Source organism: Camelus bactrianus, chromosome 7 (assembly GCF_048773025.1).
Source record: "Camelus bactrianus isolate YW-2024 breed Bactrian camel chromosome 7, ASM4877302v1, whole genome shotgun sequence".
Classification (NCBI taxonomy): Eukaryota; Metazoa; Chordata; class Mammalia; order Artiodactyla; family Camelidae; genus Camelus; species Camelus bactrianus.
In genome coordinates, this window is record NC_133545.1 from 13,186,614 (window position 1) to 13,213,064 (window position 26,451).

The 26,451-nt window shown below is 38.0% G+C and overlaps 1 protein-coding gene, 1 long non-coding RNA gene and 1 other non-coding gene across 5 annotated transcripts in view; 1 reads left to right on the plus strand and 2 right to left on the minus strand.

The window, feature by feature from the left end:
• The first annotated feature begins 161 nt into the window (after positions 1 to 161).
• Positions 162 to 25,577, plus strand: LOC123614667 (uncharacterized). The gene is made up of 4 exons (XR_012508062.1): positions 162 to 1,183; positions 5,955 to 6,082; positions 6,540 to 6,697; positions 25,441 to 25,577. It is a non-coding gene; the product is annotated as an uncharacterized LOC123614667 (long non-coding RNA).
• TRNAR-CCU (transfer RNA arginine (anticodon CCU)) lies at positions 564 to 636 on the minus strand. The gene has a single exon. It is a non-coding gene; the product is annotated as a tRNA-Arg (tRNA).
• Positions 6,710 to 26,451, minus strand: part of UBN2 (ubinuclein 2) — a 69,916-nt gene continuing 50,174 nt past the window's right edge. For 2 of the 3 annotated variants that reach the window (XM_010947480.3, XM_074366948.1), the window contains exon 17: positions 15,374 to 25,612. In XM_010947480.3, the coding sequence (XP_010945782.2) occupies positions 25,563 to 25,612 (50 nt within the window). In that variant the 3' untranslated portion in view covers positions 15,374 to 25,562. Of the gene's footprint in view, positions 6,842 to 15,373; positions 25,613 to 26,451 lie in introns of those variants that run through there. The other variant, XM_074366949.1, reaches the window with a different exon arrangement.

Consider the following 26,451-nt stretch of genomic DNA (forward strand, 5'->3'; position numbering starts at 1 on the left):
GCCCACCTGCTCCATAGTACGGTGGGAACCAGACTGCCGGTTCCACCTATCAGCTGCAGGGCAGTGGGAGGTCTCACTTCCCTTCTCTGCGGAGCGTTGTTAATCGAACGCCGAGAGACGCCCTAAGGAGTTAAGGGAAAAGCAAACGAAAGCCAAGTGTAACCAAATTGCCTGGAGAACGGGCCGGGGGAGGGAAAAGGAGGTCCTTTTCTGACTGCGTCACTTCAGACGCCATTAGCTGACTTCCCGCTGAGTCGCGAGAAAATTAAGGGCGTGTCAGAAGTTGATGTCGATTTGAAACAGAAAACTTTGAGGGTTGTTTTTGTTTTTGTTTTTTTAGGGGGAATATGAAAATTGACTTCCCAGAAATCTTAACAAGACCACGACTCAGAGAAGTATTCTGACTCGCACACTGTAGCTCCAAGTATAGAAAAACTACACATACACTTCCCATCTTTGAAGAGGAAAATTAAGTTAGCCTATTTTGCTATAAATACTTAAGGAAAAAGGCAAACGTTCTATTTAAAGGTTTATTTAAACTTACTAAAAGGCAAAACGTCAACCACCCCAGATGGGACTCGAACCCACAATCCCTGGCTTAGGAGGCCAATGCCTTATCCATTAGGCCACTGGGGCTTATGTGAACAACCTGCTCAAACAATGTATTCAATGTTTTTCCTGTTTCATACGTCATCGTCATCCCAATATCCTTTCAACCTATCCTAGGAAACCACAACTAACAGCATTATGAGGGGCGAGGCATGCTGGGAGTTGTAGTTCAAGTAACAAAAATCCGCGTTACAGCTACAAAGATTTTACCCTCGGAACAGCACCGATGCGCCGGACGGAAAACTGGAGTGCGCACGGTTTTGCGTATGCGTTTGCCTAAGCGGTAGCCCCCGCGCCTGCGCAAAAGCGCGCATGAGACGTCGCGGAGCTGAGCGGGCTGCGTGCGCTGGTCGAATCTCGGAGATTCGTCCTCTGAGCTTCTGCTCCGTGGGGTTTTTACCGGAAACAGCCGGCCGCTTCCGGTGTTTCGGCTTTCCGGGCTTCGCGTGACTCCAGCCTGCCGTTAGGTGGCGTTCCTAGCGGTTATTTTTTTGTTTCCGGTTGAAACACTGAGGCCATTTCCGCAGAGCCAGTAGCCAGTTAGAAACGTTTACCTTGTCTTCTGAATTGGCAGGTCAGTGGTAAACATGGGACAGCAGGGAATTAGTAGTTAATTAACTAGGAGTTAGTTGTCTTAATTGAATAACTTGGACAAGTCATTTCGAAGTCTCAACGACTTTATCCCTTGCTTAAAATCTCGCAGTGGCTCTCCGTTGCCATTAGGATCAATTTTCAGACCACTGGACCCTTCGTAAATTGACCCTTGCCTATATCTTAACCATGATCTCTCATTCATTTCCTCTCATCCTCTGAACTTCTCTTAATGTCTTCCTCTACATCTTGTGTTAATCCCTTTGCCCGATCTTAACCATTTGCGTTAACGTTCCTGTTTCCCTTCTGGACTTCAGGTTTCTTCTGGAAATCTAGATCAGACACTTCTCCAGGTCCTTATGGTCAGTATGGCAAGGTTGAAATGATTCAGTTCACCTCTTCTGGGCTTGTCTAGATTCTCTAGGTTACTTGTGTAATCTTACCTCTTCCAAGCTAGATCACCTGTGTCTCAGCTTCATCATCTTCCACGCGAGCCAAGGTGTAACTGCTCAAACTCAGGATTCCCACTCTAACAGGTCTCCCCTCCTAGGTCCCTGTCAGGTTTCACCAGCTCCAGCTATGGCCACCTCTGATCACTCTTCCATACTCTGGCTGAAATCTTGACACTTTCAGAATCAACACAGTAAACCAGTATGACTTAATGTGAATAAATTCATCTTTCCCAGTCACACTCATAAAGTATTCATTTTATCAACCTGCAATTTACAACTGTCTGGCTTCTAAAAGGCAGATATTCAGGAGGGGTTTGGAAGAATGCTGTCATTTTATCTCCTCTTAACAGAAATTTAACCTGCTTCCTAAGATGTAGCAAATTGAAGCCAGCTCTGAGGAAGCAGGAGAATTTATTGGAAGTATGATATGTTATGATAAGGGGCAATAGAAAGTAATTCTGAAGTCCTTTTTACTGAACTGCCAACAGACTCATTTCTTCCACTGTAAGCCATTCTTCCACTAAAGCAAATAGATAATCATAAAATGTTAGCTCTATGTAGCCACTAGTCACCAAAGATGGCCCCTCAACAATCTTCCCCTTTCACACATGTTGCTTCTTAACATTAAGAGGTGAAACTTATTTCCCATCCAACCCACTCCTCCCACTCTTGAATCTAAGCTGGTTTTGTGACTAGCTTTAATCAATAAATAGAATGTTCTGGGACTTCTAAGGAACCCCAGGCCTTAAAACTGGCAACTTTCACTATCTCCTTCTTACCCAGCTACCACGCTGTGGAAAGCCCAAGGCATATGGAAGAGTCCTGGCACAGGCCCGGCTGAGCTCTCAGCTGACAGCACTGATACCAAACACGTGAGTGAGCCATCTTGAATGTCCCGATCCAGTGGCACCCCCAAGTGATCTGTCTCAGCCAGCGTCATTTGGAGCAAAGAACTGCCCAGCGAAACCCAGTCAATCCGAAGAAACATTAAAGATAATAAAAGGGCTGTTTGGGAATAATTTCACTATGTTTTTAAATTACTGTGTGTCAACAGAAAACCAAGTCAGTCTAAAAGTTCTCAGAGCCAATTAAGCCAAACTTTATAATTTTGCAGCTTTGGAAAGTCTTTATATTCCTAGTGCAGGGCTGCAAACCCAAAGCCCTACTGCAGGGACCAGGTAACAGCAGGTGACACAAGAGTGTATCAGGCCAGGCGAGTTCCTACCTCCTCCACAGGAGCTAGAGTTCCCAGCTCAATCTCATTCTTGCAAAATAGGTATGTGGTCCCAGTGTTGCCAGAGCTTATGATTTTTCAAGAGAAGCTGTAAATCCAGAATTTTTATGAAATGCCCTAACTTCTAAATGCTAGTGGTCAGTTAAAAACAGTAGTTTGTCAAACAAAACACTTCCATTTTCCTTATATAACCTAGGGTTGCAAGTGTGCAAACTATGCCCTGGGGCACCTCACAGGCGATGTCTCATTTGACCTTCACCACAGTCTTATAAAGTAGTACTCTGATTTTACCTGCTTAGAAATGTGGGAACAAACTCAGTGCAGTTTCATGGTTTAGCCAACTTTACTAATCGCCAGTAAAGCCAGTATTTGACCCCAGACAATCTAACTCCAAAGCCTACTTTTTAAACTTTTTAAAGAAGCTTTAGGGGTGGTGAGTATAGCTCAGTGGTAGCCTGTGTGCTTAGCATACGTGAGGTCCTGGGTTCAGTCCCCAGTGCCTCCATTAAAAAAAAAAAAACGTTTTGTAGCAGGAAAGGAATTTGTATTTAAAAGATGCTGGTAATTCTCAGAATTTCCTGGTAAGGCTAGAGACCAGGTTTGGAAGCTACACAGCCAAGAACCTTACTCGAAAGCTTGGCCCAGATCTGGTCCAGTGAAAACTCCATCAGGCACTGTTGATACAGCTTGCAGTGCCAACACAGTGACACTGGGCAGGGACTGGACACTGGCACCAAGACTGTTGCTCCCAAACACTGGCTGTTGCTGGCTTCTCTGCTTCCACTTGTGCCAGAATGGATTAAGTCATTACCTAATCCTGGATCATGTTCTCTTGTTGGTCAGGGGAGGCTAGGAAAGAAATACTCTTATTCAGTGAATTTTGATTGAGCATCTGCTATGAGCCAGATGAGGTGAGGGTAAAGGAGGAGTTCTGGGACAAGTTTTCTATGCCCAGTGAAACTGTAGGAGCAGACCCCAAGAGTCCAGTCTTTACTCTGAACTACAGCAGTGACTGGCTGCCTGACCATATACATGGGAATCTGGGGGAAATTTTGATTGGAAAGAGCCAGGATGCATAAAAGAGGGGTATCTGAGAGTAGATAGGTGTAGGCACTCACTTCCATCATTTGTGATTCTAGAAATGTGTGTCCTAAAGCAGTGATTTCTACACTTTTTTGATTGTGTATCCACAGTGGTAAAAATCTTCTGCCTCCCCCATAAGCCTTTGTATTTATTTTTAAATTATATATATGTACTATTGATTGAATGTGGTAAATACATTTAAAACATGCACAAAATATAAATGAAAAAGTGTGTTTTAAAAATGAAAAACAGTAATTTGAAAATATTTTTATTAACAGTAAAAAAAAAAGTCCTAATGTCTCTTGGTAAAGAAAGATGATTATTGTTTATTTTATTGAAAACGCAATGTAATTCAGTATGTTTTATTATTTTGAAAATCTTGGTTTAACACATTGTTTTGAGCAACAAAATCACATAGTGATAAACATTTCTAAACATCCATTTTCAAATTTCTCTCTTCATAGCATGGGTTTCTTTAAAAAAAAAAATGCCTCACTTCCAACTTTAAAAAAAATCACTTTTAACTTAAAGGGACCCATTAAGTATGTTCAGAATATCAGCTAGGCAGATGTATCCATCAGGCCTCAGGCAGAAAAAGAGAAACTACTGCAGGCTTTACAAGCAGAAAGGAATTAGTGCAGGGCACTGAGATGCTTTATGGCACTAATTAAAGAGCTGCAGGAGTTAGGGAAAGTTGCCACTAACATTCAGCAGTTTGGGGTATTGTGAGGGTCCTGCTGTCACCTAAGTCAGAAAAATGCAGGAAACCCCCACTGCTGATCAGAGCTGCCCCCAAGTACTGAGATAGGGGCTGATGGAGACCCCTTGGAGGCTCTGGGAGAACTTTAAGTCTACCATGGCCCGCCCATTTTGCTAAGTGCTGCCAGAGGAAAAACATACTACCACTTTTTCTTCCCATCCTACAAAATCTCACAGGAATACATTCGGCAGAAAGAAATCACATCCAGAACCTTGAAGGCAAAGGAGTCTGGGAAATGTTTCCATAATTCTAGTCCCTGTAATACATAGAAGGCTGTGAGAGTGGACACTGGCTCCCAGGAAACAGACCAAAGAGCACACAGCAGCACACTCCTGACAGCCTCGTCATCACAGAAAAGGACAGCAAATGAGAAACACTTGCCTCTTTCGTAAAAGAAAAATTGGTAATTTTTAAGTTTGACAAGTCTTGTAAATACTTTCCAGCAAGATAATCACTCCATCTGTGTAGTTTACGGAATTTTTGTGGCTACTACCCATCACACAGTAGTTTCTGCTATTTAAAGGTCTTACTTTTTAAGCAAATGAACCTTATTGATAACATCCTGTAGCGTACAGACTTGCAGTACATTATAATACTCAGAAGTAAATGTGACTATTAATAAGCAAGCTGGACTTGCTAGATGCAAGCAGAGATGCAAGTTCCTCTTACCACTGCTGCTTGAGAACGTGTTCCTCTCTAGCATGAAATAGCGGCTGCTTGCCACACAGCTTTCCCAGGAAATAACAGGACTATTAGCTTGTTTTCTTTGGTTTAAAAAAAAAAAAAAGAAGTCCAGTCTGTTTAACATTAAAATTCCAAAATTTGTTCCATAAAACTTCTCCCTGCTGTCAGCGGAGGTGGCCACAGGCTGAGAGAGGGGCAGTGAGGGCTGCGGGACACGGGACACCTCTCCACCACCCAGATCTTCTCTCCTGCTCTTCAAATGCAACCTGTTCCTGGAACAAGCTAGACTTACATTGACAGCAACTTTGTTTTCTCATGAGTGCCCGACGAACTTGCTGTAATGATTTGTTCTTAACGCTAGGTGCTGCCAGAGGAAAAAATAATGAAATTTATAGCTTTTCCAGTCTCTTTTAGGTGATGAACAGATTAAAGAGTTACCATCACTATTTTAAAAACATTCTCTTTTTCTCTAGGTATGAACGTCTCATCCAGGGTCATATCAAAACTTCAAATGTCAGTTAATTTAAAACTTCTCTTCCAGCCTGGAAACATGAAGGAAAATGGAAGTTAAGATCAGTGTCATTTCTATTTCTCATGTACCACCACCTGCCTACCTGCTGGCTGTGATCTGGATCTGCCAGCCTTCTGTAGCAAGGAAAGGAGGAGGAGGTAAGGTCTTCCTTCATTGGTGGAGATATAAACTGGTGTCACTGTCACCTGGGAGTAGCAGATTCTAGTGTTGCTTCTTTTCTTGTAGGTTGTCAATAGTTTCTCCATCTCTGGGCATCTCTGCCCTGCAGTTCCCTTGTAGGCCATGCCTTTTCTAGTTATTTAGGGTTCCTGCCCTGGCCCCTTAGTTTCTAGGAGCCTCCCCTCCACTGAGGTCCTTTCATCCTCCAGGTGATCCCTTTGCCTGGGTTCCTTCTTAAAATGACCAAATCTGGCTCCCTTTCTTGAGAACCATATCAGGCTCACAGGAACTCAGGAACTTTGAGATTGTAAGCCATTCTTCGTGCAGGCTTCCCTCCTCTTCTGTCTTGTCAAGGAGCTAGCCACCTACTCCTAAGTTGTCTTTAGACTTCAGGGGTGAGTCAGACACAATTCCTGTGTCCCGCAAACTCCACAGGATGTGTCAAGCTCTCCAAATGGTGGCCCCTTCGGTTGGCACAAGGTGAAGAGGAAGCACCCCCACCCCCTCCTGCCTGGGGAGAAGAAGGGAGATGTCCAGCATACTGACAAGTGCCTCTAGAGGAATCCGCTCATGTTCTCTTCCAGGACCTGGAGGTGGGTGCTGAGCTAATCCTTCCCCGTATCCGCTTCAGTCTCTCAGCATGTGGTGCACAGGTGATCTAGTTCCTTGTCCCTTTAGAATGTGGATGGACTTGGCACCTACTGTTTTGTTCTCAGCCTTTGGGGTTTCTGGTGAAACTGACACAGAAAGATTCCCACTTTAGTAAATGAAGTTACCACTGTCAAACCCTCCTTATGGAATGTCTGTCCTTTCACCAGGACACACCTGTTGTACTGTAGGCAACATGGGACAGTCTGGCTTGTGAACTAGACTGTGTGAAGGTACCGTTAACTTAATTATTAAAGACTTAAATGTTAATTATTAAGTATGATCTTATATTAAGTATTATTTATGTATAGATGTAACTTTTTACATAAACTATGCATAAGACTTTTGTTTTTCACATTATAGAAGATTAGATGTGTGGAGAAATCTCTCCCAATATAAAATACCTTAAAGTGCTGGGTGAAACTTTAACAAACACATACAAATACTTTTTCAAAGTGTGACTGAGCTGACAGTAAAGGAAGCCAAAATAACCAGAGGTCAGATAGGAGGAGGTAAGTGAGCAATAAAAACAGCATTTGCCCTGAGGGTATCTGCTGATCCCTGGTGGCCTAGAGTCTGGATTTCAATTGGCCTTAGGCAGCACAAAGGGAAGAAGGCCTCAGACTATGGTGGGAGGTCAGGTTCTGCAAAATGATGGAACCCCCAACAACTGACCTTATTGCTGGGAATGAAAACAACATCCCTGACCTCACCACGAAGAGACTTTTCTGTCTCAACATCAGCTAATGGTTGGGTGGCAGGGTTGGGGAACCTTCTATAAGAATTCTTAACTGCCAGTAATAACCACTCACATACATTTGTGGCTGAAATTCATTCTATCTCTGTGGCCTTAAAATCCTTAAGCTGAACAATTAGTCTGAAGTGGTCCTGTGTTGGTAATGTTCCTAGGAGTCTAGAAGAAGCAAACTCAAATAGTCTTTAGAGGAATACATCTAGGCTTCAAAGAATGTCCAAGGCCAAAGTGCAGAGACATATAATAAAAAACAGCACACATATGCAGAAAAAGCCTGTGTGCACATTAGTGGAAAACAATAAACTGTAGGATTGGACCCACAGTGTTTTTCAGGGTCTTACTCTGGTGCCTGGGACTTTGTGGAAAATGTTCTCTGATGCTCCCAGCCCACAAAGCACATGCTAGGTCCCTGACCTTGGCCTCTCTCCTTAGTGTACATCACTAGTTAAGAAAGCTGATAAACCCAGAAAAAACAAGCTCACACATGAAAATAGTGAGATACTTGAGGCATATAATCACAACAAAGAGACAATAAATAGAATAAACTGTACTAGACAAACCAGAATGGAACAACACAGATCATGAACTTAAAATAAGCATATGAAGATCCTCACATAGATAAGAGGATAATAAGGAACAAGCAGTGATATAGAACCAAATGGAATAATACATATGAAATATGTGATAGTTGAACAAATCCAACAGATTGGATAAAAACAATAGCTACCTAGCTGAAAAATGAATAATAATCTAGATCAGCCCTGGGAATTTTCCTAGAACACACTAGAAAGAGAAAATACGAAAGAACATATAAGAGATAATAATAGTAAGTCAGTATCCATACAATATAAATCCCAGAAAGAGAGAAAATGGATTCAGGGAAGAGAGAGTTAAAGAACTCATAAGTAAGAACTTGCAAAAATTAAAGATAAAAATGATTCCAATTTATAGGTCTCATGGAGCACCCCACAGAATAAATATGGAAAAACCATAACTTTGACATATTACAGTGAAATTTAAGAACTTTAAAGACAAAAACAAAATTCTAAAAGCTTCTAGAGAGAAGAAGCAGACAGTCCACAAAAGAGTAAGAATTAAATTGAAATTAGTCTTCCTAGTCGACGCTGGAGACAAAAAACAATGAAGTTATGTTTTCTAAGTGATGAAGAAAAATAATTTAGAATATTATATCCAGCTAAACTATTATTGAAATGTAAGGATGGAAAGATGATACATTCAGACATACAAGGCCTTAGAAAGTTTATTGCACAAAGACTCTCTTTGAAAACTCTCCTGCTAAGTGAAATAAGTCAGAGAAAGACAAATACTGTATGATACCACTTATATGTGGAATCCAAAAAATACAACAAACTAGTGAGGATAACAAAAAAGAAACAGACCACAGACATAGAGTGCAAACTACTGGTTACCAGTGGGGAGAGGGAACCAGAGGTTGGGGGGCAATTAATAGGAGTCGGGGTTTATAGGTACAAACTACTAGGTGTAAGATAAGCTACAAGGATATATTGTATAACATGGGGAACATAGTCAATATTTTATAATAACAATAATAATAAATGGAATATAACCTTTAAAAATTGTGAATCATAACATTGTACACTGTAACTTATACAATACTGTATGTATATCAGCTGTACTTCAATTAAAAATAATTTTAAATCTTTTTTAGAAAGAGAAAGAAAACTCTCCTGGAAGAAGTACTTTTATACTTGAGATACTAATACAAGTAAATTATACTTAATATACTGAGTACTTAATAAGCATATGAAAAGATGCTCAACAGCATTAGTCATTGGAGAAGTGAAAATCAAAAGGATGAGATGTCACTTTATATTTACCAAGATAGCTATAATTAAAAAATGGAAAATAATAAGTGCTAGTGAAGATGTAGAGAATTTAAACTCTCATACATTGCTAGTGGGAATGTAAAATGGTCCAACTACTGTGAGAAATAGTTTGGTGTTTCCTCAAAAAAATTAAACATAGAGTTACCATATGACCCAGAAATTCCACTCCTAGATAGATACCAAGAGAACTGAAGATACACATCTCACAAAAACTTGTACACAAATGTTCAAAGTAGCATTACTTATAATATTCAAAAAGTGGAAACAGCCCAAGGGTCTACACTAATGAATGGGTAAATAAAGATGTAATATATCCATAAAATGGATTATTCAGGATATAGATAGCTGGGATACTAAGTTTAATTTTAGGGCAAAAACACATCATAAAGAATAATGAGGGACATTATATATTGGTAAAAAAAACAATAATAGATCAAAAAGATTTAACCATAATGAACACATATATACTCAATAAAATTCATGGTGCTTTGAAAAACTAGCAAGAACAAACCTCTGGCAAGAATGAATAAGAGAAAGGGAGGGGATGCACATAACACAGAGAGTGAGAACAGGAAAACAAATACAGATACAACAGAGATAAGAATAAAAAAATATTATGAATACATTTCTAAGAAATTTTCTGCAAGTGGGTTGATATATATTTGTTATGCACTTGATATAATTCAACTCATGATCAACATTCCTAGAAAACTGGAAATAGAACTTTCTTAACTTCATAAAAACTATATACCAAAAATATAGAATAATTACTATACTTATTGGGGAAAATATCTCAATTTGAGATATTTTCCCATTAAAATAAGAAACAAAGACGCCATTTTCACAACTATCGTCTCGTATAGTATTTAGTAAAGGATCAGTCTAATGCTCCAAGACAAGACATAAAAAGTGAAAGAACTGGGGGAGGAGATTAAACTCTCATTATTTGTAGATTATATGATCAACCGTTGAAAAGCTAATAAGATAATCAGACAAGTTATTAGAATAAGAGAGTTTAGCAAAGTTGCTGGATACAAACTCAGCTTTCAAAAGTCAATAGCATTCCTCGATACTAGCAAAACCCACCAGAAAATACAAGAGAGAAAAACATACCATTTGTGAAAGCAACAACTATAAAGTACCTGGAAATCAACACATGAGCAGTACCTTCACAGAGATAATTTGAAAGCTTTATTGTGAGACATAAAAAGAGGACTTGAATAAATAGGAGCTATATAGTGAATGAGGTGTTTAACATTAAAAGATTCTATACATCATAAACTATGAATAAAATTCTACTAAATATTTCAGCTGGATTTTTTTATATAGGAGAGTAACAATCCTCAATTAGCTGAATGGACTTAGAAAAGCCAAGAGGAAGACTCCTTACTAGATATTAAGTCATACTATAAGTGTATAGTAATAAAAAAAAAAAACCCAGTAGATATTGGTATGGAAATTTTTTAATGGAATGCAGTTGAGCTCAGAATAGACCTCTGCATATATGAGTACTTGATATATGATAAAAATGGTACCAAATATTAATGGGAGAAGTACTGATTTACTAAATGGTGCTGGGAAAATCTTCACTAAATGAAAAATAAAGCTGGACCCCTATATTACACAACAAAAGGGAAAAACAGATGGATTCTAAATGAAAAACTGAGAGGTAAAACTAGAAAGCTAATTAAAAAGAACTCAGGAGGATATCTTTATGACCTAGGGGTAGGGAAATATTTCATAACAAATCCCTCAAAACATAAAATTGACAAAATTGACTATTAAAAAAGTTTTTCAGCTCAATAAAGGATGGCACAAAGTGAAAAAAAACAGGTAACAGACTGTAATATCTGACATGTCTGAAACTGTTAAAGAGATTATTATCACAACAAAAAGATGAAAATGCAATTGAATAATGAGAGGAGATGAACAGGCAATTCACAGAAGACTACCTATAGCCCTTCTTGTGGTCAGAAGGAATTGGAGGCGACCTAGGTGTCCACCTCTACGAGGACGGATATGTAAAAGGCTGTGGATGCCTCATATGGAAGACTACGCAGTGAAAAGAAGCAACACATAGGATGCACATAGAGCAACGTGGATAAATCTCAGAAAAGTGAGAAAAGTAGAGAACAGCAAAATTCATACATAGCACAGGACCATTTGTATAAAGTAAATTGCATACACACAAAATAACACTACAAGTTTTTAGAAGGATGCATGCAAAACAAGGGGCACACATCAAAAAAGTCAGGGTGGGTACCTATGGGACAGAGGAAGAAAGGAGAAACCTAGTTTATAACAGAATGAGGGAATGAGATCTTGTACTAAGTGATGAAGACCATGTGCTATGGATTGAAGCACATGATCAATGTAGTGCTTTGCATCTGAGGCACAATAAGGCAGAAAGAGACTATATACAACACATATATAAAGGCTGGAGGTGTGGCAGGCATTTGGCAATGAAGGGAGTCAGTAGCTGTCAGAGGGCCACCTGCCACCTGTGAAACCTGACACTTGGAATGCCAGAGCAGACAGAGGGCTGGATCTTGCTGACACTGAATCACTGGATAAAGCTTGACCTAAAATAGGTTTACCTCTAGACCACTCACTTATATGAACCAAAGATTCCCTTAACTATTTTATTTAAACAGCTTTTTATTTTTAGGGTAGTTTCCCTTTACTTTTTTAAGCTAGCAGTTTGACACCTAGGATCAAAGAATTTTACCTATTTATCCACTCCTGTACTTTTAAATATTTTTTTAAAGATTTTTTTTTTTAAAAAACATTGGCTTCACTTCTCTATTTTGTGAAATTAGGAGAGCAAGAGGAAGCATGAATTCAAGGAAAAAGGCAGAAAAGAAAGTAACAGCAGCCACCGTGTATTAGCTCTTATGTGCTAGGCACTATGCTAGGTGCTTTCCAGACCTTGTCAAGTTCAACAGCAAGCCCCACCCTTGGGTGTTATCCCTGCAGCAAGGAGGAAACAGGCTGAAAGGAGATCCGCATCTTGTCTAAGCTTCATAATGGGGACCTGAGAACCCAATTCTGTCATGTCACGCCATGCCACTCTACTAGGAAAAAAACAGTGAGGAAATAGTGAAGGGACAGACACAGGAACACAGAAGAGGTAAATATACACAGAGACAGAAAAAAACAAGCCATGTCAAGGCACATATTGATGAGGAAAAGCGATCACACTAGATTATGCCTGCATCAGAGGGGGCTGTCACTGTCCTTTGAAAAGATTATGATCTCACTTGCAATGTAATTCAACCCTCAGTGCACCCAGAATCAGCTCTTCTGCTTTTACTTCCGATTTTCAAAACTCTGTTTAAATAAAGTTTTATTTTCTCAAAGCTTTACATGGATATGAAGCAATGTCAGATTCCAGACACTGACTCTCACATCTGGAATGTTAGCCATTATTATTCACTAGAAAACAAATCTTTGACTGTCAGTTTGACATGCAGACACAGATTGCAAATACCTGAAGGGTATTACAGTTTGACCTGTGATAGTTATCTAACTGCCCATCAATAACTATGGAATACTATGAGCTATCAAAAAGTATAAGACAGACCCTGTGTACTGATGTGGAATAACCTCCAAGATAATTGAAAAAAAATTGCTAGGTACGGTAGAGCAGATATGTATGCTAATTATGTTAAAAAGTCAGATACATATTTATACTTTTAACTGGAGAAATGGGTAGCAGTGGTTGGTCTGGGGAAGGAAAATGGGGACCACGGATAGGAAAGATGCTTTGCATTCACTCTACAGTCATATACTTGGTATTTTTTCTTTTTTAACCAAGCCCAAGGATAGTCTTCCCTCCGCCAAAATCTTTATTTTAAATCAACCACTTCATTGTGTCTTCCTTTTAAACCAGATCCAATTTTGTGATCTTAGCAGGGTCTGAGTGGAAAGAATAAATTATTTTCTTTTCCCTTCTCCCAGTGATGAGATGGGAGAGACTCCTTCCCATTTCTTTCTCCCTTTCAACTAAGTCCACCTATGTGTTTCTTAGGGGAAAAAAAACCCATAACAAAAAACTTACTCATATTATCCATGTTCATTGAAAATAAATTTAAGCAAAAAGCTAAAACACTCGTGTCACCACTCTTTATATTCTGGAGTGTGTGTCCTTCCATGTATTTTTTCCTATGCCTACCCATGCGCATGAACACTTACAACTGCTCTTTAATACACGGGCATCTTAGTCATTTCTTATTTTAAAACAATTTTATTTAGTAGTAGTACTTTTATTTCCTTAACCAACCCCCTCAAACACAGCATAGATTGTTTCAAACTTTTACTGTTATGAGCAACACTGAGATGAACATCCTTGTACAGAAACTTCTGTATAAATTCATTTTCCCCTTAGAATAAATTTGTAAAAGCAGAACAGCTGTCACCAATTTGCTAACTTCTGCCTTCGGGCTCCATCTATAGTTGTTGCTTTTCCTAACCAGCCACAGACACTTTCCTGTGCCAAAGCTGAGGTCTGAGGCCATTTCTTGACTACATGGCCAAGGGTACTAAAACAGACTTCCTGCTTCATAGAGTTGTCTACACTCCTTTGAACCACTCCACCATCTGGACACCTGTCCCTCATTTGGCTCGAGAGAACTGATTGCATTTCTCTATCTGCTTGTTTCTTGGCTGTCTAAACTGAAAGAGAAAGATTAATTATTCTCTCTTGGTTATTCTGAAATCCTTAACACCATGGGCCATGTTTTTCCTTCTTAAACACTTTTCTTTTTTTAAATACACAGTATAATAAATAACAAAATTAGTATGAATGATAATAGAAGCTAACATTTACCTAGTATTATCTGTCACTGTGCTAAGTGCTTTACATGCCTCATATAATTTTGTTAATAGAAGTTACATGACAAAAAGCATTCCATGGTCAAATAAGCTTGAAGAAGTATGGGTTTACAAAAAAATCCTGTTTAGCAGTGGTACCTTTAATATGTTAATTCACATGTACAAGATAGTGACAACATAGTTAAGTGTAGTCCAATTATTTAACCACAGATTTTTTGAGAGACTATTACTCCCAAGAACACACTTTGCAAAACTGTCCTTAAATGTAACTAGTTCTTAATAAAAGCACTTGCAGCCACACCCCCCAAGCATAAGGACCACGCCTTTTAGTAATTCTTCACTTTAATGACAATGCACTGAAAATACACTTAAGTAAAAGTACCACCACTCTTTGTATTTTGGGGCATGTATCCTTTCATGTATTTTCTATGCATACATACATGTAAGTGACAAACTGGTCAATCTGACAAGTTGCTCTCTTTTCATCCTTTTCCCACTCCCTACTTAGATTTCTAAAGCTGAATTCTTTTTCTCCTTTTTTCCCTTAATACTTTTCCTAAAGAAGTCCTCTACAAGTAAGACTTTAAAAGATGCTCACTTTTACAACTAGTTCCCATATCTACATTGCCAGCCTTGACCCTGGAGGAATCTTCACACACACACACACACACACACACACGCACGCACGCACACGCACGCACACGCACACACACTAACCTGAAGGCAGAACCTAGTAAACCAGCATTCCAGGACTCCCACAATCTGGCTGCTTCTTACCTGGGCCTGGCCTACTTTCTGCTGCTTCCTGACTCTACTCAGGATGTTCCCTTCTCCCTTTTCCTAGCCAGGTCCCACCCATCTGCCAGTTCACAGGCCATCAACTTGACAAAGTCTTCCCAGATCTTTCCAGTCTACTTTCTCCCTTGCTCTGAACTTAAATGTCAGGTGGCCATAGACCACACCCTGGTGACAGATTTTAAACTGTTATCTTTTAACTTGTCATGTGATTGCAGACTGTGAACACAGTGAGGGTGGGGACTGTGCCCTTACTTCTGTGTCCCACAGCGCCCAGTGCAGTGTGATACAGAAAACAGATATTCAGCCACTACAGAAAAGAATGAGGTATTAAAATCCAAGTTAGCCCAATAATAACACAGACACAAGAATAATATGTACATTCCTCTTTATTTAATACAACAAACACGTAACACATACAAAAAGAAAAAACACTCATGTAAAAGGCCCTGTCACAAAGGATAGACAGGAAAACATCTACACTGAATCAAATAAGGCTCCTGCTTTAAAACAGGGGTTTGCTTAGCTAAACCTGGAATATGAGCAAGGCTGTTGCGAGAAAAAAAAAAAAATCCCTGCACTGAAGGAGTATATCTATAGGGTTAATTCACTAAATTTACAGATCCACATTTAGGAATGTTTAAGCCCTCTCACATGTCCAGACTCATCAGGGTTTTATGAATTGTGATTTTCCTTTTTTTTTTTGGTTAAAAAAATTTACATGTCCTTCTTTCTTCTTAGAAAATAGTGACAAGAGCTCTCTAAAAACTAGAGATCAGCAAACCACCCGAAATTCGGAAAGCTTTACCATTAAAGTTCAAAAGGTATGTCAAACTGAGAATGCAAAGGCAAGATGGCAGTGGGAAGAAGAACTTAATCTCTTAGCCATTTCCCCAATCGCGTGTATTTAATCAATCACTAGGAAACACAATGGAAACACCTAGGCTCAGTGCAGGGTTCAGTAGCAGCAGTTTGTCCATATTCCTGCTCTAATGATTAGAGCCGGAAATTAAACAAGCACCAGTTCATCTCAAAAGAGCCTTATACAAACACACACACATACATACCCACACCCATTCACATGTCATCACCACCCCCTTTTATTTAAATTTATTATTTTTTTTTTTACTAAAATAATACAAAAAAGGGAGACAGGTATATTTACAAAAATCCATGGCTGGTACAGTACATAATTTTTAAGACACACTAAATGCTACAATCTTTCAGGTCCTGAGATTATTACAAATATCAACTCAAAGCTGTGTTCAGGTCCAGTTTTAAAGGAGGAAAAAAAATCCCCAAATATTAAGTCACATACTTACTTAAAATACAGTATATCCCTTCAAGTTAGCAAAAACACACCTCCCTATAAACAAACACAATGCAGTTACCAGGGCCTTTCACCCAGAGGAGCAGAATTACTTAGGCTCCTTTAAGACTGGCTGTAAAACATTTTGGCTTCTACATCGAGTGTGGAGGTGGCTAAAGTAAGATGATGTGTAACCAGAGGGAAGTTCCTCTATAGAGTGAACATTCACTGTATAAATAAGTCCTGTTTTTCCTTCTGTTACCAAACAAAAGTCTTTCCCTTATCAAAATTCATACAGCAAGGGCTGGAAATATGTGCTTACCCAGACTAAAAATCAGAATCCTTATTTCCAATCAGTTATACAAATAAGTCTGCAGTCCCACGATAAGTTTTACAACTGCAAATAAACTTTCTGGCTTGTAATGAAAGAGAAAACATTCATCACTTGGTTACCTTGATAGACTTTGATTAACATATTATTTGGGGCACAAAATTTTCACCAGCCAGAGATTTCCTTTCCTCTTCTTTTAAGCTTAACAATGTTTAGCAAGCAACACACATGGGCAAGCTCCAGATTTACATACTCTTAAGAATAATCAGGTATTTCTGATACATTCTATAATATAATTTTTCAGTGACAGCTCACAAAAGGTCAGTACAAAGCTTGAATCTTTTCTCTGGAGGCTGCCATGGATTAGAGGAAATTATTTGTAGGTTGGGAACCTATCTCTACGGGTGAAAGGGCTCTTTGCTTATCTGAAGGTCTCAGAAGGTCTATGTAATTAAATTATGTAACCATAGCCAGGATTTGAAAAGTTGGCCAAATTTGGTCAACTTTCCAACTAACTATATAAAATAGTAATTAATACCTTTGTCAACTGAGAATAACTTCTCTTTTAATGCCTCTGGCCATAACTGGGGTAATTCTTGGTAATTTTGCAGATATGGGAAAGAAAACCCAATATGCTGGCACAGGGCACAGTACCCCTGCAAACAGAAGAGATAAGCACAAAATGAAGAAAATGTATGGCTGCAAGGACAGAAAATAAAAGATAGCTAAGATCTAACAAATTAAGGGCAGGTTGTCATATATAGAAAAACATGCCAACTGGCTGGTCTTGGTTACTGCTGACTCCTAAATGTGCGTAAAGGACAGGTGGAGCTGTTAACTTAAAAAAAAAAAAACAAGTTATCTTGGGTAATAATTATCTTGTTTGTTTTTCTATTAGGTTTCCATTAGTGCTTTATTACAAAATATGTTATAACTAGATTTAAGATAAAATAGAATTATATTATTACCAGCAAAATGGGAGCAAATAAAGTATAGAGTGTTCTGAGGAACATAAAATTGGTATTAAGGATTCATATGGCCGGTCTGACTCAGACCTTTGCAGAAGAGGCTGAATCCAGGGGAAGTATGAAAATAAGCAAGGCAAAGTATTATGAGAAATAAGAGGCCAAAGGTCTGCATCTCTTCTGAATAGCCTTGAAAAGTATCAAGGAGAATCCATGAAATGCAGCTACTATCGCATTATATAGTAGAGAAACCTATTTTTAATACAAAGGAGAGGAGAAAAAAATTTCAGGTCACCAGTGATGATTCTAAGTCCTGGACATACAGACCTCCTTAATTATACTACTGAGATTTTTTAAAGTATTCTTGACCTGTTTGGGTAACAGTTCGGAAAAGTGTCCAAAATTAAGTACTAACTCACTCTAAAATGGAAATATGTAAAAAAGACTGGAAAGGAGAAGCATTACAGTATGAGGAAATTAAATAAAGATCACAAATAGCTACTTTCAAGCAAACGGTACTTTGGGAGTATCTGAGAAACATGTAATTTAATATTGTTATTCAAAAGCAGTCTGATTAAATCCTCCCAGGCCTGGTCTGAGTCTGTGCTGGGATATAAACAGTCTCCTAGAATATGCCTGTAGTCGCTACTTCTGAATTCATTGGGGACACAGGATAGATGGCCAATGTGAGTGAGAAAAGGAGGTGAAAGACAGTTTAACCTTTCCTCCCCAGACTCCTGGCAGATTATATTCTAGTGTAGCAATTGGTTGATGAAACGGTTAAGAGCTCAGACAAGAGGAAAGAAGAATGAAGACTAACAAAAATGAAGAATAAGAATTCGACATTAATATTCAAAGCTATTTTTTAATTAGAGTCTGACCATCTGTTCAGCTCCACAAACCTGAACACTGCCACAGAATCTAAAACTTTCTCAGAATTGAACACTGGGATGGTTTTATCTTAACAACCCAAAGACATTCCATGATTCTAACTATAGTTTTGCACCAGTAAAAGAATCTATACTTAGTTTTTGAATATAAAGTTCACATTTTAGGACAGATGAACACACAAAATATCTCTATTTTCATGTTTCCATTAATTTTCCCTACAGGAACAAACACACATGCAACAAAAACCCTTATGCCTTATTTCTTTGGGTAGAAGTTTTAATTAACACCTGTTATTTAAAGAATGGAAAAAGAGGAGAAAATGTGGAAAATTTGTATGTTTATCTGCATAGTTGATATTTAGAGGCGACTAACTAAGGCTTTATCTGGAAAAAGCAACAAAGAACCAAAAAGTGATATTTAAGAAAAAATGTCCTATCACTAGAGATTAAATGGGCCTTGGCCAGTTCTGGGAATTAACCCAGAGGCTTTGTCTGCTTGGGCCTGGTGCATTCTCCTCACTCACTTCAGCTGGATAATCTGTTCCTCATCCCACTACATTCTTCTTCCTGACCTTGAATATGTGGTACAGTTTAAATACACACACCCTCTAACAACCGTTGCTCAGCATTTAGCTCTAACTAGAAAGGTGGCATCCATTCTTTCCTGTTGTTGTAAGTGATAAGAGGAAAATTCTGTGTATTACTGTTTAATATACTAGGATGGAAGGTAGGATAAGATAACCTTCATTTCCTCCTCGGAGTTGAGCAAAACATGTTTCCCTCCCCCAGCTGCCCAGCGAGGAAGAGAATCCTGCCTCCTGTCTCCCATTTCATACAACCTGAGCAGTTCATGGCTCCAACTCTTTCACGGGTTGAAGAAGCATAAATTACAAAGGCAGACTGGCTAAAAGTCTACCCAACTGACTGTGTGTAGTGCTTGCCCCTTCAGTGCAAAGCTGGATAAACCTATGATTAAAGGAATAATAAACAATCTCTGATTTATAAGAATGAGGAGACGCCCTTTCATTCTTAGAAGGTTAAAAGCTTAGCTATCCATCACCAAACAAGTAATATAAGGAAATTAGATTGAGAAGATGGCAAAGTGAGGCAGATAAAACTTTCGGGACCATTTATCAACTCCAATAACCAATCATCCAAGCTTTACCTAGCTTCAGCTCCACAACCCTGGCAAAAATCACACATGTAATTACACCATAAAGGCTAAAAAAAAAATCTACTTATAATTAAGAAACTTAGTGTTATTTACCCCCTCCCCACTTATTAACCTGACACTAACCACTTTATCCCACCACAAATATAATATGTTTAAATAACAAATATGCATCTAAATTAGAATTCCAGTGATTCTTTTAAACTTAAAAATCATAGGGTGCTTTTTAAACCCATCATAGGGAAAATTTTTTTAGCCTTTGCAGGAAGATGATAATACTTTTAAAATTATATAGGACATTTCAGAAAAACTCAAAATATTTTTGAAAAAGTCTGTGATATCCCTGGGAGGTAGGTGAATATTATACCCAATTTTCTAATGGGTAATCTGAGGCACAAAGGTTAAATGATATTCCCCCTAAACACAGTAATACAAGAGTAACACAGCCGAAACGAGGCTGCCTGATAACAGCTATCAGTTACCCTACCGGAAGTCTCTGCTTTCTCCTTTTTGGCCACCGGTCTTCTCTTCTCAGTTAAAATGTATTTAAAAGGGGGCATTTATTAGATATATTTGTACTGGGTTCTGAGGATTGATTCAGCTTAGTCTCCCATAACATGTCACATCTGTTTTCCACCAGAAACAGATGAATCTTAGATACTGAATATTATGTTATTTCACTCAAGGGAGAAACCTAAATAGCCATCAAATCATAATAAGTCAAATGTAATTATCTGGCAAGTAAGAAAACTCTCAAGAATGCTATAGGTTATATGAGTGTTTTGCGCAGTGTCTGAACTCTTTCTAATTTTCTTAACCCTTTGACAGATATGCAGCTATAGGAATCCTTCAAAAATCATTTCCCAGAAGAACATATGACGTATTTTTAATGTTGACAAAGTTGCTAACTTCCTTCAAAACTGAAATACACCACCATGGTTCTAACTCTAGTTCTCTCCTGTCCTTAGTCTTACCTGCCATAGTGTACCTTGTCAACCTGACCCAGAAAGACTCTTGTTATTCCAATGCTTTCTTCAATATTACTCGCGACAAGTTTGAAGGGCACAAAGCAATGGGTTACATCCAGGAATGGTCAATGAATCCACTAAATTTATTTTACTTGTAATAACTGACTTATTTTATATATATATATATATATATATATATATATATATATATATATATATATATATATATATATATTATATATATATATATAATATATATATATATTTGTTGTTGTTAACTTCTACAGATATTCAAAGGGGGAAGAAAGTATCTTGTGAAAAGACAACTTCCCAATCCACCCATTTGAATTGACTAAAGCAGTGGAATAAACAAGGCAGAAATCTTGCAAACGTTAAAAGGGGAGTGCTTAGCAAGGATGAAATGGTATAGCAGCTACTAGTTTTATATATATATTACATATGTATACATATATATACACATATATATGTATGCATGTATGTTATGTATCTTAGTATGTATCTTACACATATATCCATATACATATAAGGAAAAGGAAGAATATTACAGCATGACGTGATCTTGGCAAGTTTGAGATTCTTCCTCCTGAATCCCCTGACTTATTAGCCTCTACTTTAGGACATCTGAGAACAGTTTCAAAAGAGGGGAAAAAAGAAAGAAAAAAAGGCACTTAACAAAGACAAAGGCCTGAATTGAGCATGTTTTAGAGGAGTAATATAAGCCATTTTACCAGGGCTAAGAAATGATTTACAGAGTTAAACCTTTCCCCTTAAATTTTATAAAATAAAATTGCATAACATGTTTGTAATCAGTCATTTACCCACTACTGCATTTTCCCTCTGCTTCATTATTATAAAAACAAAAGTCCCCCCAAAGCGTAAAGCAAAACAAAACAAAACAAAAAACAACCATACATGCACAATAGATAAAAGTGCCCTTTTGAGAACATAAGGTCAGCAGAAACTATGGTGCTGAAGCACAGGGAAAAGTTCTCAAGTTTGGCCTGATTATACATTTCACTCACTCTTCTATTTCTAATTTAAAACAAGACAAGTATCAACAAACAAAAAAAGCAAACACAAATTCAAAACCTAAATGATGATAAAAAGAATACAGGGACCAGTGTGCTTTTATGTTACACTCCTAAAATAAAGTATGCTAATTCTATACATGGGTCAAATTATATGACAAAACCTCCTAGAAATAAAGAACTGTAAATTAGATTAAAGTTGACCAATACAGGCAAAGTTCACTTTACAAATGTAGCAGCAAATCTGATAGATAACTGGAGTTCTAAGAGATGATCCCAAGGGACATAGCGTTCTCATAATCAATGGCAGTTTGAGTAACAGTAGAATTTCCATTTCAGAAAATGTCTTGAACCAAGTAGAGGTGGAAAGGGGTATGGCAGAGGGCAACCAGAAGAGAAAGACTAGAGGTGTCTGCCCTTTCCAACCCTGGGTAGTAAACAATTTAGATCTGCTTTGGGAAAAAAAAATCCTGGGTTAAAAATCTTTTCATGTAAGTTGTTTTCAAACAGGTGTCAAACCCACAGCATTCAAACGTGTGTGTGCCCGGTTCTTCCTCCTACCTTGATGATACAATAAACACTATTCAGCCTCTGTGATATAAAAAAAGTAATTTGGGCTAACAACATCCATCAAAGGGGTGGTAGGCATGAAAGAATGGACTAACACAATCCTCCGATTCCCTCAGAATATCAGGATTTTGTGACTTCAGATTAACCTCACTTTTCCCAAAACCTAAATTTCTTCAGCCTGTTTTAAAATCATGATTTCTTTTACCCTCTGATCTCAGAAGCATATGAGAAAGAATCATAATGGACTTACATTGACTTATTATTGCTTACATCTATTTTGGAGGCTCTGAATAAGCTTGACACTTTGCTCTCAGCCTCCAACCAAGGCTCAGCACTACTGTCTCTGAAGACAACTCTGCTGACCATTCATTATTGCTTGTGAATACTGAGGATTAACTTGTATGTACAGTAACAGCTTATACATCAGTGAAGGCAATTTAAAATACAAGACAGTTGAAAACAAACAGCTTACTTTTCCTGAATCAAGAATCCCGCTGAATGGGACATAATTAAGTGTGCTGATTACTTTTGCATTGGGATGTTGCTAATGCTCTTCAGAAATACACATTGCTCTATATCCTCTCCAATTACTCACCATTTTAAAAAATAACATAATTTGACTTTCAAGTGCAAAAATAGAGTGTGAGTCACAAGTCTCTGTGCTAAAAAATAACCAATTTGTATGTTTTTAGTAAGAAAAACTGTAAAGATACGTGACTATACAGTATGGACATCATTTTCAATGTTATGACCTAGAAAAGAAATACATATTTACATGTAGTAACCCTCTGATCATACTTATTAAGAAATATAAGGATGTTTGTTTCATTTGTACAACATAAAAGGCTAGTCTTGAGTGAAACGGACTAAGGAGTGGAACTGTGATGGGGGTGAGGTGAGGATCTGGCAGCAGTCCTCATGGAATCAGGACTAAGAGACTAGAACAGAATCTCCACATAGGAGGACTTCTCGGGGCCAAGGGCCTGCAGGTGTTATTACTGGTTACTTATAAAATGATACTTGGGGGCGGGGGGAATGGAGTCCTGTTCTTCTCTAACAAAGAGTCATCAGGGATCTTCACATGGCGTGATTCAGATGGATTTAAGAAATTAAAGCTATTCCTTGACTTAAACTAGTAAAATATATAGATAAATACATGTGTATAGATATACACACACACAGATGAATACATGCACAATTATCAGCAGGAAGAGAGATTAATGTGCACTCTGACTTCTCTCTGGTATGGGAAGTAAAACAAAGGAAAATTCCTATATGTTAGCAAAGACTTTTTTTCTAAATTAGATAAAAGTAAGAGGTATGCTACATTGGAATAACTCAAGTAATGGGTAAGCTTCCCTAATTAAAAAATAATCTTTAATCAAACGTAGTCAAGTCAAACCTATCTGCAACATCCCAATATCCTCCCAAAATCCACCAGGGTTGATACAACATTCTTATTTGCTTTACTGGTAAACTAAATTCTCAGAGGCAAGTAATTATATCAGTATTTCCTTTGAAATAACCCTTTCCCCTTACTGTAACAAGTTCTTAGAACTAAAGTTTTCAGTTATTAACTACTTTGCTATGAAGTAAGCCAATGTGACTTTGAAGTCAAAATACAGGTTTACAGTTCTGAAGAAATCTGTGGTAATTTATTCACAGTCCTAGAGGCTATGTGGGGCTTTTGCTTATGAAAGGAAAAAAGGGACTAGGTAATACCCTTATCTGAATAAATGTAAGAGTACAGGATGATTTTTAATGAAAACATGCAAGACATCTTGCTACTACCAAACTGATGCCGTTTTTAAGTTTAGTATGTCACTCTTAATGGACCAAGCCTACACCACTTTGGGGTACAGTCTGAAATAGGAATAGGAAGAAATAAGAAGAAAAGAGAGAGAGAGAGACCAGAACAACAATGAGGTGAAAAAAATCAAATAAAATGTATCTAAACATAACCATAAATTTCTCCCTTAACATCCTTTGCTGAATATGCTATTTGCACAAGGAAGTTATATTAACGGAGACTTATCATCTGCAGGTTTACTCATGTATCAATACTGAGTAAATATTAGTAAAGCTTTAAGATCCCAAATGCTCCAAATCATTTTCACTACACTGGACATAGGGAGTAAAAATACACTGTGATTGTTATAAAAATAATCCCTTGTACACATAATGATCCTAATTTAATTCCTCCCTTTAAAATACCATCTTCAAAATTCAAAAAATACATATATGCCATTTGAATGACCAATGAAGAAGTGCTGTAATACACACTCACTCCTGTTTATATCAACAGTTAATAATCACCTGAAATACCACTAGCTAAAAGAACAGACGTGCTGAAGTGAGGTGATGCTGGGGGAATTTACAGTTGATACTGGCGGGCCTGCGAGGGCTCTGTGGACCAAAGCTGCAGCCCTACAGCAACAATCCCCACTTCTCAAGAGGAAAATGTGAACACAGTCACATTTTATCATCAAGAATGGAAATAAGAATTAACCAGTGAATTCCAGATGCACAAATCACCTGAAGAAGAGAGTTAAGTACCTACTTCTGAATGAAAGATGTAATTGACCCTTTTACAAAAAGGGGACATCTAAGTTTCATCTGTTAAGAGCAATAGGCTCAATTTTTTTGACTTTTAAAAATGTAATAATATATATCACTGTGCTAAAATAACTTTCCTGAAGCATCTTTAGTCCACTGATTTACATGGGGAGTTGCTACACACTGGAAGATTCAAGTTTGTTCAGGATTTTTGAGGGTACATGATTTATACTTAGCTAATGTCTGTATCAGACATAGGGTCATTAACTTTTTTTGTGGCAAATTTGCTGCACAGTCCACTCAAATAGACATGATTATTCTGACAAACTGGCCTAATTTCAGATATGCTGCCTTTTATTATGCAATTATGTCTACAAGTGTTCAGATCCAACCCCCAGGATGGATGGAGTTTACCCAAATCCTCAATTTCCTTCTTCCTCCCCCGGGAAAAATCAAATTTGTACTTCTGTGGGTTTGACAACTGAGTCTCTTTCAAGTCAGTTAATATGGTAACTTTGTCTTTCTTTAGAAGAGACCAAAGGTCACTAACTTTGTATGAAAGCATTTCTTCCTCCTGCACCTGGCTTTACTCAAGTAATGTTTTCTTTTCTTTTTCCTCCTCACCACAGTGCTTGGGACGAGAGAATGTAAACATCGACAGAACAGCAGCCCTATAACCACATGAGTACTTTCCCATCAGGTAGATTCCGTCAGCCAGCCGAGTGTGTCATTTCCTTTGCTTGCTGGGAAGTCACTGAGTTTTCCGTGGTAATTTAGTGTCCCCTTTACTTTGGCCTCCATCTGAGAAAAGAGATGTTTAATTGGTATGGGTTGGCATGTAATAAAAAATAAAAACAAACAAAGCAAAAAGAACAATTAACCCTGAACTTAAAGGAGATAAAAACTCAACAAGAATGATCCTCGTATCTCAAGTGACTATGGTTCAATTGGTTTTCAGTGTCATACAAATACTGTTTCAACAGGTATTTATCATCTGTCTCACGGCCAACTGTGTCAAATGCTGTGAGGATTTATAAAGGAACACAGAAGACATAACCTCCTCCACCAAAGGACCTAACACATCTTTTGGTTCCTTTAGAAGACAAAGTCAATTTCACTTTCTTGCAAGTGAAATTAGATTTCTTGCCATGACATAGCATTTGATAATTCTCAATTATTTATGTAAATGAATGGGGCACACTAGAAGTGAAAATTCCAGCCGAGTGTTTGTTTTGGTCCTAACCTGGCAAAACTTGTAAGTGGTAGGAAAGTCTGGTACTGGGAACTATGGTTTCTAGTTTTACCTACGGTTATCTAACTTTTATTGGGAAAATACTGATCACTATTTCAACTGGACAAGAGTAGGGCCCAGTGACCTTGAGAGTCAATAAAACACAGAGAAAATCTCTGATAGGTCATTCACTGCCTTAGTAAGGAAAATTAACACCCCCCCCCACCCCAGGCCTGAGAGAGAAAGATGGGGGGCAGCATGAATGGTAGAAATACACTGGTGTAAAGGAACAAATTATGGCATTATAGTAAGAATTTTAAGGTTGGAAGAGACCACAAAAGTCACATGCTAGGTCTACTCATGTGGTATCTAAATTACTCTGGTAAAACATAAGCAAAACAGAATACCT